This window comes from Macrosteles quadrilineatus, unplaced genomic scaffold, assembly GCF_028750875.1.
Source record: "Macrosteles quadrilineatus isolate MER2022 unplaced genomic scaffold, UCM_ALF_1.0 Scaffold_6__1_contigs__length_79288215, whole genome shotgun sequence".
NCBI lineage: Eukaryota > Metazoa > Arthropoda > Insecta > Hemiptera > Cicadellidae > Macrosteles > Macrosteles quadrilineatus.
Window position 1 is genome coordinate 76,750,545 of NW_026542599.1, and position 20,472 is coordinate 76,771,016.

At 35.0% G+C, this 20,472-nt stretch overlaps 1 protein-coding gene across 1 annotated transcript; it reads right to left on the reverse strand.

Moving 5' to 3' along the window:
- On the reverse strand, positions 1-18,928 carry LOC128996440 (general transcription factor IIH subunit 4). Its single transcript, XM_054421769.1, has 10 exons — positions 18,695-18,928; positions 15,867-15,971; positions 15,045-15,176; positions 14,247-14,432; positions 13,747-13,927; positions 9,840-9,923; positions 9,245-9,429; positions 2,351-2,472; positions 1,534-1,727; positions 1-1,270 (listed from the first exon to the last, which is right to left on the reverse strand). Exons 1-10 carry the CDS (start codon positions 18,844-18,846, stop codon positions 1,202-1,204), a joined length of 1,410 nt encoding a protein of 469 aa, XP_054277744.1. The 5' UTR covers positions 18,847-18,928; the 3' UTR covers positions 1-1,201.
- Between the last annotated feature and the right edge of the window lie 1,544 nt (positions 18,929-20,472).

The window sequence follows — 20,472 nt, forward strand, 5'->3', positions numbered from 1 at the left end:
TTACAATATAGCACAGTAAATAAAGAGTAAAGCGGAAACAGTGTACTAAACCATACAATGTGTTGGAAAAGTTGCCAATATTTCAGCCTGGATGTCTTTGAAAAAATTAAAGGTTTTTGCCATCAGTTAATTTTCATGATTGAATGTTAATAATTCCACAGTAATAATGACTTAATTTCGACATCATAAGATGTAGAATTGCCCCTGAACTGGTTATAGTAACTAATATAACGGTTTTAAATACCTTCAGTCTCCAGTTCAAATAAGTCGGCTGTTGCAACCTAGGTTTTGGCACGAAGTTGTACCATCATCAGGCGGGCCAGTTTTGAGTCTTCAGTCCAATGGACGTCGTTGGGTTAAAACAAATAACACGACATACAGCATAAACACGCACACGAACACATATAACGAATTAACTGGTATTTACAGAAGGACGACATTTTTGTAAGTTCACCGGCCGCGACGGGTGACATCTAAGCCACAACTAACTGGAACGATCAAGTGGTCTATCTGACCTTTGTCCTCGGGATTGTTTTGAGCCATGTCTAATAGGATGCGTTAGTGTTGCTTGGGTTTCAATTATTTTGTTAAAAATTAAATTGGAGCTGTGGTGGATTTGGTTGTTTAGTAGGTTGTCGGCATCTACTTTTAACGATTTGTAGATATGGAACTCTTCTAACGTGTCCAATAAAAATCCTTTCTTACAATAGCTGAGAATGGAAACGTTCTCATCTATCATCATCATTCGTTATATGTGTTCGTGTGTGTGTTTGTGCTGTATGTCGTGAACTGTTATTTGTTTTAACCCAACGACGTCAATTGGACTGAAGACTCATAACTTGCCCGCCTGATGATGGTACAACTTCGTGCCGAAACCTAGGTTGCAACAGCCGACTTATTTGAACTGGTGACTGATGGTATTTAAAACCATTATATTAGTTAATAATGACTTAGGTGATGTTTGCTTTCATCAAAGCTGGCTCTTGGGCCTGTTATTCGCTGTAAGCTGTGTCCTCTGATAAAATTTAAGGTTCAACAAAGTGCCCGTTTCCAACTTGAATAATAATGTGATTACATCCACCAAAAGACCAGATGGCCACACATAGTTTTGGAAAACTAAATATTTATTTAAAAAGTTTACAAATAGCCTAACAAATATATTTACAAATTACATAACAAATATTACAACTACTTTACTACTTTAATTGCTCCCTTTTGAATGACGCTTCCAAAACTTTTTTACTTCATCGTGTCCTTGTTTAGTTACCACCTGAAAAAACAACACGAATTTAGAAAAAAACATATTTTTATGTAATAACTTACATATTTAAGCTGTTTGGCAACTGGCAAGTAACATCATAGCCAAGAAATGGCCCAACCCAAAACATGCTATGCAAAGTTATTGTCATTTCCACCACAAAACCCCATAGTTACTTCCTCCGTCCCTGGCAAATGGGAGGCAGTATGTGTCAGTTTGCTAAAACCATTTATTCAGTATTTAAATCCGACCTAGGGAAGTTGAAGAATCCTCACCATAGTTCTTCTCCTGTCGTTCTGCCAAGTGAGCACACCAAGGTCCTGGGCGTAGTCTCGTAGAATGTCAAAGTCTGCTTGTGACAGGAACTGACTGTACAAGACTCCCTCCGTGAAAATGAACCTGTCGCGTTCATTCTCCCACAGTTGAATCTGATCTACGACTGTAGGAGGAAGAACTGGAGGACCTGCGACTGATAACAGAGTGGGTTATGGTAATCTGTCAATCAAAACCGCCAAAACTTTGGAAACGTTTTCAGTTTTAAGATTCAATCGGTTACAAGCCTTCTGTCGTTCGTTGTCTATTTCCACTAGTGACATTGTGGATATCATTCATTATCGAACATCATTCATCCCTTCCCCATTCTCCTCTCAAAGCATTGTGAAATACCCATTAACAACCTTACATGAAATATAAAATAAGTCAAAATTGTTGGTATTCTATTTCCAGCAAGTCGTACAGATAAATTGTCACTTGCAATATTATAATCTCGACTTCAATGCAAAATTGAAGCACTTTTGAAAAATTTTTATGAAATTCCTTAACTAGTTATATTAAATAAATCCTGAGAGTGGTACTAAGTTATTTACAATGGCCTTCAGATAAAGGTCAAGTTGCAATTTTAAACATATGCATGCACTACTTTTACATAAGCAGAGGGAAAAATTATATTTTGTTAAGAGAAAAATATAGTTATAAATGGAAAAAAAAAATCTGATTCTCAAATAAACCAAACTGATGAAATCAGCAATCAACCCATCAATAAGTAACGTCAATGTCTATGCCCCGAGAGCTGATAGAATCAGTGATACCAACCTAACATGCGGGGGTGAGCATGCAGCCTCAGGAACCCGATCATCTGTTGGGCAGTGATACCACTCCTGAGAGCCATTCTGACTGAGTCTCTGGTGAGGATGCCGACAGCCAGGTTGGGAAACCTACAAACATAAAAAGTCACCACAAGGGTATTGACACAAGAATATTGAGCTGGAAACCTTTTTCGACAAGATCAGAATCTACACTTTCAATATAAGCTCAATTTTATTTTGGGAGAATTTGGAAAATTAAGAAGGTCCAATGATTTAGAGTTAGACCATGCCATGTACAATATTTGTTACCAAACTGCTCAAAATGTTAGGCTTGTGAGCATCCAACATAGCTTCCATCATTGTTTTTGCAATTCTAAATAAATATATATATATATATATATATGAGGAATGGCACCTCAATTATGAAAATTGATTAAGCAGGACTGGTGAAAAAAGGGATGTTACAAAGAAAACCCTCATTGTATTAAGTAGGGCCTATTTAGAATATAGATTATTGCATGGGCGGCCAAACTAACCAAACTGATACCAGCAGGGACGCGTTGCAGAAAGTCAACAGTCCCGGAAGGTCAAATAATTTATACCTGTGCCGCTAGGTCAAAAACTACAATGTTTGCAGTGTCTGTAGATCAAAAATCCCAGCAAGTCAAATAGTACAGTCCGAGCTAAAAACGTGGTCTATGTTAAAGCAATTGACTTATTGGGAATTTGACCTAATGCAACAGCAGTTTTAATATAACGAAATAAGATAAAATATAAGTTCAGTTTCGCTGAGTCAACAGTGCCGGAAGGTCAAAAGTATAATCTGTTAAAAACAGCAATAGTCCTCTCGACGCATGACTTCAATAATTTCGTGTTTTGGTGTACTTAAAGTTGTGCTAAAATTTTGAAAATTGGCACAGAGCTTCTTGGTTAGTCCTACTCGATGACTATTTTGTTGGAACTTTAAACTATTTACCGATCTAATTAATAAAAATTTATATGTATGGTGAAATAGTTTTAAATCGTGATTTCTAGCATTAAAAAGATAGCATGCGAGATTTTTGTTTTGTTTTTGGGTTAAGGAGGTTTTGTCTGTGGCAAAGTTGTAGCCAAAAGTGTGATGCGTAAAATATATTTTTTTGAATTTTTTACAATCAGTGGTTCAATAGATAACTTGGGTTGAAGAGGACGGCAAATTTAACATTTCGCAACGCATGGAAAGAACAACATCGTACGATGCGACTGCTGAGTGGACTTTTAATTTACAGTTCTAAGACCAAGAAAAAGATGAATATACAGATCACCTGTACATTCATATCTATACTATTATATAAAAATCTAATGGTGTCTGTCTGTATGTGTGTTACTAATAGGTGCAAAAACTACTAAACCAACTGGGCTTAAATTTTACAAAAATATAGCTACCATACCAAGGACCATTACAGGACTATTCTCCTTTCGATACTGACCGTAGGCTTTGCCCCTTTGGCTTTAAAAGTTCTGAGGTGAACATTTTAAAAGTAAATATTGATTGGTCTCCATGGCTGCGATGAGAACACTATTAATGTTTGTTTACATTTGCTTTGACATTTAAATGTAAACAAGAAGAACTGCTTAACTGCATATTTCACAATTTCAGACAGCTGATACAAAGAAATTAAATATTATATTTTCCATAACTATGAGGTAGGATTATTTTAATCTAACCTTTTGTCATGGATTATTTATTCTAAAACTATGTCAATGATTATAGAAAATAAAGATTCTATACCCGTTGCTGTACCAATCTCTTCTTTGCTTTGGATTTTATAAAGCGTCTAAGTTATGAAAACAATGTTATTGATATGTTTTCATAAAAACAGTATGAAAATTACAATGTATAGATGTTTTGTATAAATTTGGAGGCTACTTTAAATACATTATAACTGCTTAACATGTGTTACATTAACTTAACACAACTTACACACATCACATTGTTTTTAATATGTAGGCCTAATATCACCAATAACTAAATTGTACGTCGTTGATTTTTGTTTTCTAAAATCTGTTGTATATGTGTAACAATATTTAATTATTAAATGTTAATACAAAATACTCTTATTTTATCTTAACATAGCTTTCAGTTCACATTTACTTTATTTGATACATTTATTATTTGTGTTTTGCCACACCACTGATTTTTTTTTTCTAAAATTGTTGGCGGATGTGTAACTATTATATGCAACAGATGTAAAGATTAAAATGTTTCTATTTTGTGTCCTCTTCCCGTTGCAAAGCACGGGTACAACAGCTAGTTATTTATAAAACATCTTTCTGTATTACCAGCTTACATTTTTCACTTATAAGAATACATCATAAACAGGGTGTTAAAAATAAGCGGGGAGATACTTTACCTAGTAATTCCTTGGGTCAAAATAAACAGAAAATGAAGGATAACATTTTTTCCAAAATCGTTTCGTTAACCAGATATCCGCCATTTTGTATTTTTTACATACAAATATTTATCTTTACACTTTTCCAACCGATGTTTATGAAACTTGGTATGTATCCAACTTGGTATGTAGGTAGGAGAGACCCATGTTATAAAAAAAGATTCATCTCGATTCACCCTAAAATTTCAAAATTTAACACTTAACTACAATATAATATACTTTACTACACCACAATATTTACGTATCACCATAAATCTTTAATAAAATAAAACGTTCACATTTTTAAAATCCAAAGTAAATCAATATAATCATATAATCAATATAAAAAAGTGCACTAGTACTATACTTACTAGTGTCCAATAACAATTTGATGGATTTAACCAAAACCTTTTCTATTTAACTTATTTTCAGCTGTTGAATTTCAAACGATACGTTTTAGCTACATCATTAACATTATTATCATCATCATCGTTTGAGTTTGGGTTTGCGGCAATGTATTTTTATAATTAAAACCTTTAATTTGATACCTACCAAACTTGACCTGTGCTGCTATTAATTGACTGTATGGACTATTAATTAACAGCTGTGTCTAAGGATTACGTCGGCCTTAGTCACTAACAGGAAAACAAGATCGCTCCACTCATCACACACTCAACTCCATTCATACTTGGCTTAAAATGCATGCATTTGCATGGTCGCCATTTCAAAAACAGGTAAAATAGTATTAAAATTATATAAGAATTTTGTCTTAGTCTTTGTGGTCCATCCCCCTTAAGGGATTAAACAGTGATAATAGCTTAAGACAGTAGATATTTATGGCTATTATATTATTGATATACCAAGTCTCACTACTTTATCTATATTGTTAAAAAAATATAGCCAATCCAGGACTTTTCAACCATACTGTATAACGCCAACACGAAATTTTTCCGTTGAACTCCTCCGAATTTCTTAGGTGATTTTGACCATTCATGTCTCATTAGAAAGAGCGTGTCACGTACATTTGCAAACCAACCTTACATTTTTAAATCCCTTGGGCTCAGCCCCATCGGCTCATGTTATGAACCCATGTTATGCCTATGAAGAACATATTGATTTATTTATATTAGGATCAGCCCAGTTAATTGCTGTTATGCAATTCAAGGAAATAATGTAGGTTACATTATTAACATGTTACTGATTTGTTTCAAATACTATATTTACTTTTCTATTTGGGTTTGCAGGATAATTTAATCCATTTTACCAAAAAATAAAATTAATGGACAAAGCACTATATTTCATGAGCTATCATTGAAAGGACCGATTGAAGTCCTCATCAACCAAAATAATGCCTACTAAAGCAATTAAAATTGAGACGAACATGTAATGCACGAAATCAGGTGGTTCTTAAGTATGTGAAAAATGTATCGCTATTCAAAAACAGACGGAAAACTTGTAACCATATTCTTGACAACGGGTGTAACCATGTAACATGGCTACATTATCAATGACAAACGTGGACAACCTTATACGAGTGTGAGTACGTCCGAAAACAGAGTAAGTCCGAAAACAACTCTAAAAAACAATAAGCAATAAATTGCAAGAACCGTTGCTTATATCATTGGGTACGGTATACACGTATCCACTGACGTGTATACTCAATGCTTATATCGAACTGTTATATGTACATCGTGAGTTGTTCCATTAGTTGTTTCATTTAGTTGTGTGTCCATTAGTATAGTAGTTTAGTTGACTCTTTTAAAGTCGGGGGAAATTGTGACTGTTATTACCCTTGAAATAATGTTTGTGAAGTACTTTGCAATCCTATCAATGCTTATAGAATCATACGATTACAATTTTGTGGTTAGAATATGTCGCATAGAGTGGTGACTAATGTATCTTTTTGGTTTGCTTGTAAAACAGGATCAACAGAGATTTTCCATCGACTTAAACAATACGATACTCCCAAATTGTTCATTGCAATAACAAAATATCACACAGTTTGATGAATATTTGTGTGTAAACCACATACAGTACACCTTTATTCTATCTATTTTACCTTTTATTTTTCCAAGACTTTATAGAAAATCACGCATTACGTGATCAGTGAAGAAAAGGCTGTATCCCATGTGTTTTATAGGTAAAGAAGACAAGGGCGCTCCTAGACATATATTTTGGGGGGGGGGGTCACCGGGGGCCTGGGGGGTATGGAATACCCCCCAAAAAGGAGGGGGTCTTGGGGTTCCCTCCAGGAAAAATATATAAATAAATAAATATAGGCTATACAGGGTGATCAACTCAAGGAGGCCACCATTGGGATATCGGAAACGGTAATAATTAGAGAAAACTTAAAATGGAAGACATTCCTTCATTTTTTGTGGCGGTTTAAAATATGATTTTAGTCGTTTGAAATTCAGCCGCCATTTTCCAAAATGGCGGCCAAATTTAAAATTTCTTATCGAACACCCTATTTTATCATGTTTTCGGACATAATAGGCAATTTTAAAACTTTTTTATCCTTGACATTTTTTCGATAAACCCACTCGTTTAGGAGTTACAGCCTATGGAAAAATGACTTCCGGTGTACATATTAAATCATGTAGCTCCTAAACAAGTAAGTTTAAAGCAAAAATACGAGGAGTAAAAAAGTCTTACAATTGCATCCACATTCCAAAAAGACCATAAAATTAATTAAAAATATAAATTATATTATTTAAAAAAAATGGCGGCAAACTTGAAAAGTGGAAAACTTTTTATTTTATAGTCTTTAAGGAATGAAGATGCAATTCTAAGACTAATTTACTTTTTGCGATTTTGCTCTAAACTTACTCGTTTAGGAGCTACATGATGTAAAATGTACACCGGAAGTCATTTTTCCATAGGCTGTACTCCTAAACGAGTGGGTTTATCGAAAAAGTGTCCAGGCTAAAAAAGTTTTTAAATTGCATATTCTATCCGAAAACATGATAAAAAAACTGAAATCATATTTTTAACTGCCACAAAAAATAAAGGAATGTCCCCCATTTAATGTTTTCTCTAATTCCGACTTCCCAATGGTGGCCTCCTTGAGTTGATCACCCTGTATATATGAATTTGAACGGATGGTGATTTTGGCCTCTAGGGACCTCAAAACGAAAAATGAAATCGGTCCCGGGTCCAAGTGTTACCATAAGTACTACGGTAATAGCTTATTCCCTATATGGGAAATTCGCCAAAAACCTAATAGTTATATAGAACAATATTACATTCAACCAGCTGTTAGTTAAAACAAATTATATGGGACTAAAACAAATCGATGATTACAAAGATTCCTTTAAAAAATAATTTGATCATCCTACTATTTTTCTATGCAAATTTAAATAATCTGCCATCCTCATACCTAGGAATTGAATGTATCAATGGTCAGCATTACACATAGTATAAATAAGTCAACTCTAAATATGTCTTTAAATTTGTTTCCAAATGCTGAATTTGTGTCACAAATGCTGAATGTTTACAGCTGTTATGCTAAGCAAATTATATTGTACTAAAAGCTGGCTTAGAAGGTTAGCGTCGGCTGCTAGACTTTAAAAAAATTAAAACTTAATTTCTAAAAAACTGGGACCCTTAATTATAATTATGGCTTTGACATTTCCTAGTTCTCAAAATTATCTTTCTTTCAACACAAAAATAATGAAAATCCGTCGACTGGTTGATTCAGAATGTGAAAAAACCATATTTACGTTTTAATAATATATTTGATAGTTTGGACAGGTTTCAACCCTTCCGAGGCGTAATACATTTACACAGTTTATGTGTAGACTACATTATAACTTATAAAATAGTTCTAAAATTAAATGGATCTCCTTTTACAAACGTATATAATAACCAGAAATTTTCAGATCGTCCTTGCGTGTATTTTATGCCACAAATTTTGACGAAAGGCTTTTCATTACATAAACTATACCTATTTACAGTGTTGACCAACCAGTTGGCAAGAAGCATTAATAGATAAGCTAGGTACCAAATATGATAATTTTAGCTCTATTCTAATTATGACAAAACACGAAGTAACTAAAAGCAAGTTTTGTTGGTGTAGTAAGCGTTGCAGGAGGTCTACTTTACACTGAATCGACGTTCACTTTTATTGCTTTTGATCTTCCGGCACTGTTGACTCAGCGAAACTGAACTTGTATTTTACCGTATTTCGTTATATTAAAACTGCTGTTGCATTAGGTCAAATTCCCAATAAGTCAATTGCTTTAACATAGACCACGTTTTTAGCTCGGACTGTACTATTTGACTTACTGGGACTTTTGATCTACAGACACTGCAAACATTGTAGTTTTTGACCTAGCGGCACAGGTATAAATTATTTGATCTTCCGGGACTGTTGACTTTCAGCAACATTCCCTACCAGCAGTACCTTCCGTGCATTCGGTACTACTATATTGAAATGACAACGAAACCTCTGACAGCACAATATTTGATAGTATACTTTTTACACCGACCTGTAGAGCATTTCACAGAACAGAGCTAGCAGAGCGACCTGCAGATTGGAGTCTGTGTAGGCATACACTCTATAGTTGGTCTCCACTATGATGTAGCCTTCCTTCTGAAGGTCTGTAGGCGAACCAGTCTGTCCTGAAGCCATGTTTAAAGCCAGTCTCGTGGGGTAAAACCTCTTTTCTTTCCTCTGCAAAACATGACTTTTCGATATTACAATGAAGTTATTCAACAAAATGATACACAGCAATATGTAGGTTGGTGCAAAAATTAATTGTTTTACAGTTTTACACTTGTAGTAAGCTTATCAGTTAAGACTTGTTATTGAAAGTACTGTGGATAGGTTAAAAGTATTGACAAAAAATAAATTCATTGTCATGCTGTTTGGATTCTTTTGAAAAAGAAATTGTTACTGTCTAGTGAATTCCATCGATTAGTAGAATAAGACAAATCCAAGAAAAGCCACCATGTGTTTTGTTTAGTAGGCTACTTTATTTTAATTAGATTTTTTGTCATTTTTTGCACACAACCATCTTTACAACAATGAATTTGTTTGTATAGATTATTAGATATGAATGTAATTTATGCATTTGTATTTACCTTTCGTTGGTAAACCAGCCCAAATTCTCGTAGATGTTGAAGAAACATCAGAAGCCCTTCACTCATACCTTCCGTGCTGTAGTCCTAGATAGAAAAAAAATTATGAACAGTGAGAAGAAAAAATTAGATGGAAGATACATTAAACTTAAAATAAAGTTTTCACCACAACTGAAGATAAACACAATTTTTTTAAAGAAAAAGGTCCAATGCCTGGTCTATTTACTATCCAACGTATACTTTTTTTAGAAATGAGAATTAACTATTGCTAACTGACAAACAGGTTCAGGGCCTAGAATCAGTCCCACATTAAATGAACCAGCAACATTCAGATTTGAAGGCGTGCTCTATAGACCGTATAAAAAAAAAATTGTTATTGATAAAAACCTTTATCATACTATGCATCTGAAATTTTGTTTTACAAAATTGAAATTGAGGTCCAGTACTTCTTAAGTACAGTAGAACCTTACTAATCCGGCCTCCGATGGTCCGACACCTCGCTTAGTCCGACCGTGCCGCCAACACAATAGGCTTCCCCTAACATAACCTTTGTCCAAGAAAAATACCTAGACAACTTTATAAATTGTGTTTTTTTTTGTCTAATGTGCTGAAATTTTTTGCATATTTAACTGTTTCTGCCCATTATTAATAAACTAGTGAACCTGTGCGGCTCTATGCCCCGCAAAATTACATATGAATTTAGAAAACAAACTCATCGTGTTATATATTGGCTCAACGTCAAAAATTAAATACAGTAATAATAAGAAGAGAATCAGTCCAAACAAAGGAATGTCGATCAAAGCTTGAAGGTCAAGCTCAGGGCCGTCCGTAGTGGGTTGCCCTGGGCGCCGCGGCTGAGGGGGCGTCGTGCCGCGGCTATTTGTATTAACATAGTATTAAAAATATGCGAATGCGACTATAACTGGTGGGGGGGGGAAAAGGGGGCGCTACGACCACGTTTGCTCCGGGCGCCGCCAACCCTAGGGACGGCCCTGGTCAAGCTATCCGTTTGCACTGACAATTGTCTGCTCTGGCCTACACACAACACATCTGTATGCTGTGCGCTTGCTATGTCACAACATTTTGTGATTGGGTATTTGGTAATCATGACAACTTTAGTAGCCTGCGATTGAGTGATAGTAACCGTGGCAACTTGTTGAATGGTTGTATTAAGAGAAACTCAAGAAAGAATAGAATAACAAAGAGATAAGAATAAGCAATGTTTTTATGTAATTGTTATCTTTATGGTGTATTTTACGACTGTTGTTATGCTATAAATAGTCTACTATTATTTTATACTTTTTTTATGTGTTATCTTATGTTTTTATTGACATTCTTCTGTCCTGAAACAGCGTAGCAGTAGCCTATGACTAGCAGTAGCTTACTAGACTTTCTATTGTTCTGTTCTTTATTTTGCTGTACAATGTTTGGCAATTTGTTTGTTTGAGTAAAAGTTCAAAAAAGCTGTGATTTTAAACATTACAGTTTTTATTACTGAACCAAGGTTAATGACATAACATAATCATCATGATTGCGCAATAGCCTACCAATTGTATTTTTATTTTGAATATGCAAATTATCACTTTAAAGTCCATTTATACAGTACAGTTAGTATTAAGAATTGTATGAGTTAGAAATAACTGTTTGATTTTTATGTCATGTTGGATTAACCAAGGTTATCAGTTATCCATGGTCTGGTCTAAATACAGTTTTACTACGTTTTTATGTCAATAACCGGTCCTCTGATAATCCGACCTTTTTGCTGTTCCGACCATGCTCCCGGTCCTGTTGGTGACGGATTAGCGAGGTTCTACTGTAACTGAAATACAGTAAAGTTTGGTTTAAAAAGAGCAAACAACAATACATCAGTATATGTGCATGCAGTTGTCTTTAATAACCACAGGGATGCATGTACTGTACTTCAGTAAATAATTGGATCCATAAAATACATGTTCTGAGGTTCTGAGAAGTTTGGGAACCTGAAATTTGATTTTTGGTAGAGGTGTGCGGATATCCGAAAAATCGGGTTTTTTTCCCAGGACAAAATTACAGCAGTACGTTTCCAACGACCTAACAGCAAACGGCAAAGAAGCCGTATGATGCAATACTGATAACTAGTTTAGTCGTTATCGGCTGTTTTGCTTTACGAATAGATTTGTCTGGAACGAACAGACATAAAGCAGAAAAGAACTACCATGGTCAAATGAAAGTCAACTCGTGCTTGTCTCGCTCCTGATATTAGGGGCGCTGTGTAATAGTTTTTTTACAGTACTGTTTCAAAGTAGAAAAATCTAGCATACTACTGTGATGTTACGTTTAAACAATAGATTTAATGTTTCCCGAAAAAAAGTCAGAATAGAAACAATAGAAAGGCAACACAATAGAAGGGTGGGAGGGGTTGGGCAATGACCTCGAAAGGAGCGCGGGTAGTGAGTCAAGTAGGACCGGAGGGGGAAGGGGTGGGTAAGACCTTGAAGCTATATATATACTTCCACTACTTCCCTAAACTTAAAGGACTGGCCGGCGAGTGGTATTCCAATCACAGGACAAGATACTTCATTGCCCGGTTTGACTTTAGATTGTCTTACTGTGTAGAAACTTTGAATAATAAAAAATAAAGTTTAGAACTAACCACAATTATTTAGCATTGATTGTGTACATATTAAATGATTGAACTATAGGGACCATGGATATATACAAACTTTTGTTGTGATTTTAATTTCAACATCAAAATACAATATTGCACATAATTGTGATATTTTAGGCCATTGACCTTTATTATGCATCCGGTATTGCTGTTTCAGAAGAGAAGCACGTTGATAAATTATAAATTGATATTCCCGTAGTTAAAAAGAATTATTTTATAAACCTATAAAACAAAATCATAAAATCTTACATAAAGATGACAATAACGGAAATTGTAAAAAGGGTATAAACATAACAACGTCGTTATTCTTTCTCTTTGTTCTTCTATTTCTTGGGTTTCCCTTCATCACGCATTCAACAAGTTGCCATGGTTACTAATCACCCATGTCGTTATCAGCTTTTGTGACATAGCGCACAGCAGGGGGGTAAAACTTGGCGAAAAATATTTACCTATTATTTAATTACCAATGACATTACTAATTTATTGGTATTTGGTACTGTATTAATAATCGGTCAAAATGGCCGATTTTTGACAAATTTTACACCAAATTTATTGAAATTTCAAGGTGAATATTAATAAAACAATTATTACCAAATATTTGCATTAATTTAAAAGATTGATTTGTGGTATTGGGTTCCCCACTGAGTGCAGCCGAGCGGCACTAATGAGGGTCGGACCTTCTTGGGGGTGAACAATAGACGGCTTATCAGACCCTCCCCTACCCCGTGGTCTGGAGAAAGCTTGTAAACAAACTATTGCACAAGCGTGACTTTACATTGGGCTGCTTCAACTATAACTTTGTCAAATGAACTGTGATGTTTCAAAATCAAAAACAATAATTTGGGACCATACTGCTTAACAATAATGGACTGCAAATAATCCTATATAATCCGAAAATATCCGATCCGATCCGAATCCGAAATGAAATTTCACTCTCCGCACACCTCTAATTTTTGGGACTTGTCAAAGCTTAAAATCAAACTGAAGCAATTCATCCCAGTAAACCAAAATTGCACTGCATAATAAGGCATCCTTTTTGTATAACATGGGTGAAACATTGTAACTAAGTATTTAAAGAAGTCCAGATAATAATACAGACATAATATTTTTTTTTTAATCCACAAAATGAAGCATCAGAAAATTGTTTCAACAAGTATTTGTCGTTAATGTTCAAAAGTCTGACAAGCCCAAGGTTACATGTACAGTAAACATTAGTCAAAGCAACATACCAAAAGCCAAAAATGTACTCAAATCTAACCTCACCTTTCCCAATGTGCTGAAACTGAGCTGGAAGAGAAAAGTGAGACATTCTACGAGATCGAGACCACGAGACTCGACCGTGTCCAAATACTGAAGTATAAAGTACCACACTTGAGCGGGGGTGTCCAACAGAAGAAACTGGAATCCTTCCCTAGTGATGACTGGACTACCATCATCTTCATCTCTGAAACAGACAACAAACTACTTTTAGGGCTTTACGTGCACTCAAATCTTTGATAAGATCATCATACACATTATATAGGTAACCAAAAAATAGCCATTATGTAAAATGAAAAAAAGTAAAAAAAAAAAAAAAAACTGTTGGTCTGATACTGAGAACACTATTTGTGTATGAAGCCTATATAAAATATGAATGAAGATTTGTGATGCTGATTTTTTACATTGACAACTGAGTCATTGCAGAAAAATGATCACTATGAATTAAATAGTTTGAACTGTTCTCATCAAATGAGATGAAAAGTCTACTTGTGTTGGTAACCTACCTCTTCATGAGACCAGCGTGCAACAGTATCCTGACAGCGTCTGCTGAGATGCCCTCCTGCTGTTGTGAGCCGACCATGTAGTGCAGCACACACTCCCACCTCTCTAGAGCGTACTTGTCTAGGTAGCCAATGTCTCGGTATTTGGGGTCTGTCTCAAGCTGCGTCGACAATGTCCAAGGCTTGCCTCTGGTGATATTGAGAAAGTATAAAGTCAATGTTTAATGTTAAAAAAAACATGTTTTAGTAGGCAAAATGGTTTCATTGCACATTGGAGTAGTATAGGCTAAAAGCTGGTGGCTTACAATTTTTATTCAGTGGGCTGCAGTTATTTTGTTTATGTGTATTGCTTCTATCTTTAATTCTAGAGAAAATATAATGACACATTGACATTATTGTGGAACACCCTGATGGAAAAATATAAGTAACTTAAAGTAGAAAATATAAGTACTGTATTCTGATACGTCTATTTTTGTAATTTATAGTAACGTGAAATGAATAACAGACTAAGTAACTTTATAATTTTAGTTAATACAAGATATTGTTAATAATTTGCAAACATTCAAAAGACAAAAAAGAATATTTCATTCACCAATAGGGTTACGAATTATTTCAATATTTAATTCAAAATGATTTCTAAAAATATAACCAGGCAGAGTTGTTTAATTGGTAAGCTATATTGAAGAACAATGCCGCTTTTGGTTTGAAATAACTTTTTAAACTATAATCCACAGTAGAATTTTAACATGTTTAAAAGTATAAACCTACAGATGTTTATTTATTACAATACGCTAGGCTTACCCTCCATTAAGAGCAATCTTGGTGTTCTTCTTGAATGTAGGATTAAGGGACCATCCAGCTAATCCGCCCGGTATTGACGCTTCTTGCCAAATCCGCAACTCACACAACACCTTAGTCACCTCGTTGTGATCTCTGTAGTCAAATTAGATTCTACATCAGTTTACTAGGCCATTATTAGTAAAATTTCAGCTTTCAAGAGTGGCTTATAGTCAAAGGGTAGATGTTCGGTTATTTTATAGCAGAACCTAAAAAAATTAAACGGTCTCTTGAATGAAAGACTAGGCCTATTCATAGAGAAGTCCAAGCATTTGTTTGGTTTAAGTGTGAAATATTTACGTCACACCATAAGGCTAGCTCAAAACATTATTGCACGTAGGCCTACAGTAGAACCTCTGATATCCTGCCTCAGTTTTACCAGTCCTCAGTTTATCTGTTTACTTCTAGGAAGCCAATATCAAAATATTTTTTCTCACGGCTTACAGAAGAGAAGTAGAATTATAAGCACTTAGCCTGTTCTTCAAGGCTGAAACATTCTAACGATTTATTCTTATTTTACATTGCACTGTGTCACTAAAAAGTTGAGCTAGTAGGCCTAGCCTCTAAACATTTGGTTGATTATTTTGCAGTGTTAGAACAGCAGTACAGTATTTATTCTATGTATTAAAGGCCTCCCTAATACAATGAACGATGAATAATATTATCAAAGAAATAAATTGTTTTATAAAAGAATGGTTTATCCGGCCAAGGGCCCGGTACCGTGGTGGCCGGACATGGAGGGTTCTACTGTAGATAGGTATTTAATTTGTCACTTGAAACACTTACTTGGCATAAGCTTGAGACACCCAAGAAGCGATAACAGCTTGAGGGACAGGCTGCTCAACAAATAGTAATCTGATGACATAATGTTTGGCTATGGCAGGAAGTTCCCTAAAATACAATACAACATGGTCAGTCATACGTCTTCTTCTCTTACACCAGATTGAGTAGGCCTTAGTTAATTGATTGACTATTGAATCCTGATGACATTGATACATATTTCATGTATTTACCTGTAATCCCTAATCTGCACTCTGCGATCGAGGGTAGAGCAGGACGAGGCTGTAAAGCTATTAGGTTTCTGGATTGACCCTAGGTTAGGCTGGAACATCCACACAGACAAGGTATGCGTCAAGTTGTCAAGAGTACTCAACCTTCTCAGGAAGCTTAGAGAGATTATCACTAAAAACTACTTGATAACCATCTACCATTCCTTGTTCCATAGCCATATACTGTATGGAATAGTAGGTACTCTGGGGCCAATCTCCTTCTGCCCGGGAGTATATATCTGCTGCAAAAGAAAGCCTTGCGAGTCATAACATCCTCCGGCCCAAGAGAACACTGCCGACCCCTTTTCAAAGAATTGGGTAGGCCTATCCTCACCGTTGTTAGCCAGTATGTCCTGAACAGCCTATTACTGTTAAAAGAGAACCTGACCAGCTTTAATAGCAGAAGTAGCCATCACAACCACGGCACCCTAGAGCTCATAACTTGGACATGCCTCGCTGCCGTCTAAGTCTAACACAAAAGAGCTACCCGCACTCTGCTAAAAAGATCTTTAACACCCTGCCCGAAAGAGTCAGGAACTTAGACCTGAATGCTTTTAAAGAGAAAGTGAAAAAAACTACATAGCTGTCTATTTTAAAACATTGTGTGTTTAAAAGACAAAATGTATGTTTGAATTTATTTTTCCAGGGTCCAGGAACCACCACTGCTGAAATAGTTTTACTGGGTCTCTGGGGGATAGCCTATAACTTAACTTAGCTAACTTATTTTAGGGTTTCATCAAAGATCTGTCTCTCAAATTTAGGTCTACGATAAAACATGGATTGTCATAAATTTTATGAGTCTTAGGCTTAAGTTAATAGAAGAAAGCTTAGAGAGGGTTTGACAATGGGTGACTGGATGTATCGCTAATATGGTAGGCGTAACTTACAAGGACTGTCGGCTATTCGGCTGTTAGCTTAAGTTAAGTTTCCTTAAAACTTAGTGAGTTTAAAACTGAATTTCTCAATTAAACGTCTTTTGTTACTTACTTTGTAATTACAACACTAAATCAGCAGTTTGCGTTGGTCTTAAGTTAGCCTACCGTAACTTAGTCGTTATAACTTAGTGCCACAGACTTTGGCCCAAGGCAGCAATGTCAAGGTGTTGGATCCTTATACCTCACTTTCTAACTGCACCGGCAAATCCCTTGCTTTAACCCTCCAAGTGTCCATAGTATTGGTAGGCCTATTAATGTCCGCCCATTTATTGCGCAATCGCAGGGTTTTATTAAAATGTAGGCCTACCTTAGAAACTTAAAAACAATGTAAAGTATACTGTGTATCATTTTGTTTGGAAAATTATGGGCTTCAATGTAATATATAAAACATTACAAAAACATTTTCAAAAATTTTTGTGGGGTTAACATTTTTCAAAAATTAGAAAATAAATGAAAAAATTTATGTTTGCGCTCAATAAATTTTTAGAATTTATAAGTCTACAAATACTTTTTTTAAATAGCCACTTTGTTCTAAATTTCATAAGGATTACAAAAATACAATAATATAGCCTAAGTAAATTTGCAAATAAATAAGTTATTGGTAAAAAACAGATTTCGTACACTTAGCGTTAGCTAAGAATGCATATAACTTATAGCCTAACCATAGCTAGGAATCTGGTCGATAATTTACATCAATATCACTAGGCCTACCTACCTACTTCTTCAGGATCATCAACCAGCCCTTCAAAATCACTTAAATCTTCTTATAATGCACCACGTATATCACTACTTTTTATTAACACTAAAACAATGATAAACGTAATAAAACACATCAGTCATCGTTGCGAGGTTAACCAAGTTGTTTACAAATACGCACGTCAGCTGTCTGCTACAATATTTTTAGAACTAAAATGAAAAGCGTCTAAGTTAGAAACAGACATCAGGAGAAAGCTTAGAATCTGCCGAAAACAACAATACCAATCTCGATCCAGTTCAATCTGATTCAGTCAGTCCCAGAGCCTTTGCCGTAAATGATGTTTATGTGTCGCAAAAACGACGCATAACACCACGGCGGGTGTGTTGTGCGTCGATTACGCGACGCTTAACACTCGGAGGGTTAAGTACTGGATATTTTCTACGCACATGCCTCTGTTGTCCATGTGGTACAAATGCAAGGTAAAAGGAGGCCAACAACCACTAAAAAAATCGGCTGCGCTTTACTTTAGGTCCTACACTCATTCGAATGAAAATATCAATCGATATATCGTTTGGTTAGTTAGGTAAGGTTAACCTAACCTAACTAACCAAACGATATATATCGACTGAAACAATCATTCAATATTTTCATTCGGTTGTTTGTGTAGGACCTTAAGTAAAGTGCATCCAAAAAATCCTGATTTGGAGTTAATCTTAGTTAAGATAACTTAAGACAGACCATGTTGAATCTAGAATTATTAGGCCTAGGTAGGGTACATTGTTTTGTCACAAAAGGCTAAGTTTATGCCTTTATATAAGCTAATTAAAAAATCTACACTATCTAGCCTAGGCCTATTCTGACATATAAAAAGTCGAGTAATGTGTCAAGGATAATGCTTAACAAGCTAAGTAAGAGTAAAACAAAGTAACTTACCGGTAGACAGCCAAACAAGTTGTTGGGTGATTGTAAAGTCTTTCTAAAACCTCTTTGGGCAAGGTTTTTAAGTAATCGTGTAAATCTTTACACTGAAGTGATTTACTTTTAAGAACCAACGGGTTGTGACTACTCTTCCCCGGGTCAGCCATGACTTTATTTAATGGAAAATTAGAAATTAGGACTAACTTATCGAATATAACCTAAAACTAACTAAACAACAAATCAACAAAACAAACATCAATCTGAATACTGAATCGAATGCGAATCTAGCGGAAGCATCTAGCATAGAGTAGCATAATGACATAGTTTCGCATTCACAGTGAGTGAGTGACAGAAGTAAAGTAAAAGCACAGCACTGAACTGAACTGAATTTGGTTGAACTAGACTAGAGTAGATAAGAGGGAGTTGAGTAGGGAGATTGAGATTAGTAAAACACTAGCGGCTAGTACCTGCCCGCACAATTTGTTTTTCAGGATTAATTTTGCCAACAGTGCCATTTAGAGGCTTCTGATTGACTATAATCATCTATAATGAAGGTTTAGTAATTGAAAAATTATTTTTGTCCATAGAATAAAATTATAAATGCCTCAAATTCAATTTTATATTATGAAATTAAACAGCCATAACCTAACCAAACGTGCTGACAATGAAAAAAATCTGATGAAGGTTTATTAATCGAAAAAATAGTTCTGTTCATAAAATAAAATTAGGTAAAAATATGCCTCAAATCCAATTTTATAATTTTTTATTATAAAACTACACCATCGTAACCTAACCAAACTAACCAGACTTGCTGATAATGAAAAATCAAATGAAGGTTTAACCGAAAAAAATATTTCTGTTCATAAAATAAAACTATAAAATGGGTCAAATTCAATTTTATATTGTTTTGATTATAAAATTAAACCGTCATAACCTAACCAAACTTGTTGATAATGAAAAAAATCCAATACAAAAAAATTGTGTTACGGTTGGGATTCGAACCCGGGTCCTTCGGATCATCAATCGTGCTGATAATGAAAAAATCCAATGAAGGTTTATCAAGAACAAATATTTCTGTTCATAAAATAAAATTATAAATGCCTCGAAAATTCAATTTTTAATTATAAAATTAAACTGTCATAACCTAACCAAACTTGCTGATAATGAAAAATCGAATTAAGGTATAGTTCTGTTCATAAAATAAAACTATAAATGGCTCAAATTTAATTTTATAATGTTTTAATTATAAAATTAAACTGTCATAACCTAACCAAACCAACCAAACTTGCTGATAATGAAAAATTCCGAGACAAAAAGTAGTGCCTAAGGTGAGATTCGAACCCGGCTCCTCCAGATTATCAGCTCAGCACTCTATCCACTATACCACCGAGGCCGATGGCATCATGTTGTATCGTTGCTTTAATGGTGTTCCCTTAGCCAATCTGAACAGCTGGAGGGTAGAAGTTTCGCTCCCGAACAGATTTGGTGGGCAGGGACTAGCCGCCAGTAAATAACACTGTAACTAACTGGAGCACATGCAAAAGCACATAGCTCATGAGGTCAGAGTCAGAGGTAACAGAATCAGAATGACAGAATCAGAGAATTGCGAGACGTGGCGCCATTAGTATACTAGGTACTTGTCAAACCTATGTTGTATGCATTTTCTTTTTCTATCAATTAAGCATTTATAAAAAACCACAGGAAAAGACAAGTTATACAAATTGATATTAACGAACGTCAACCGTAGTAGATAATTTTTGACAAACTTACAACTTTAAACTTCAACTTAGGTT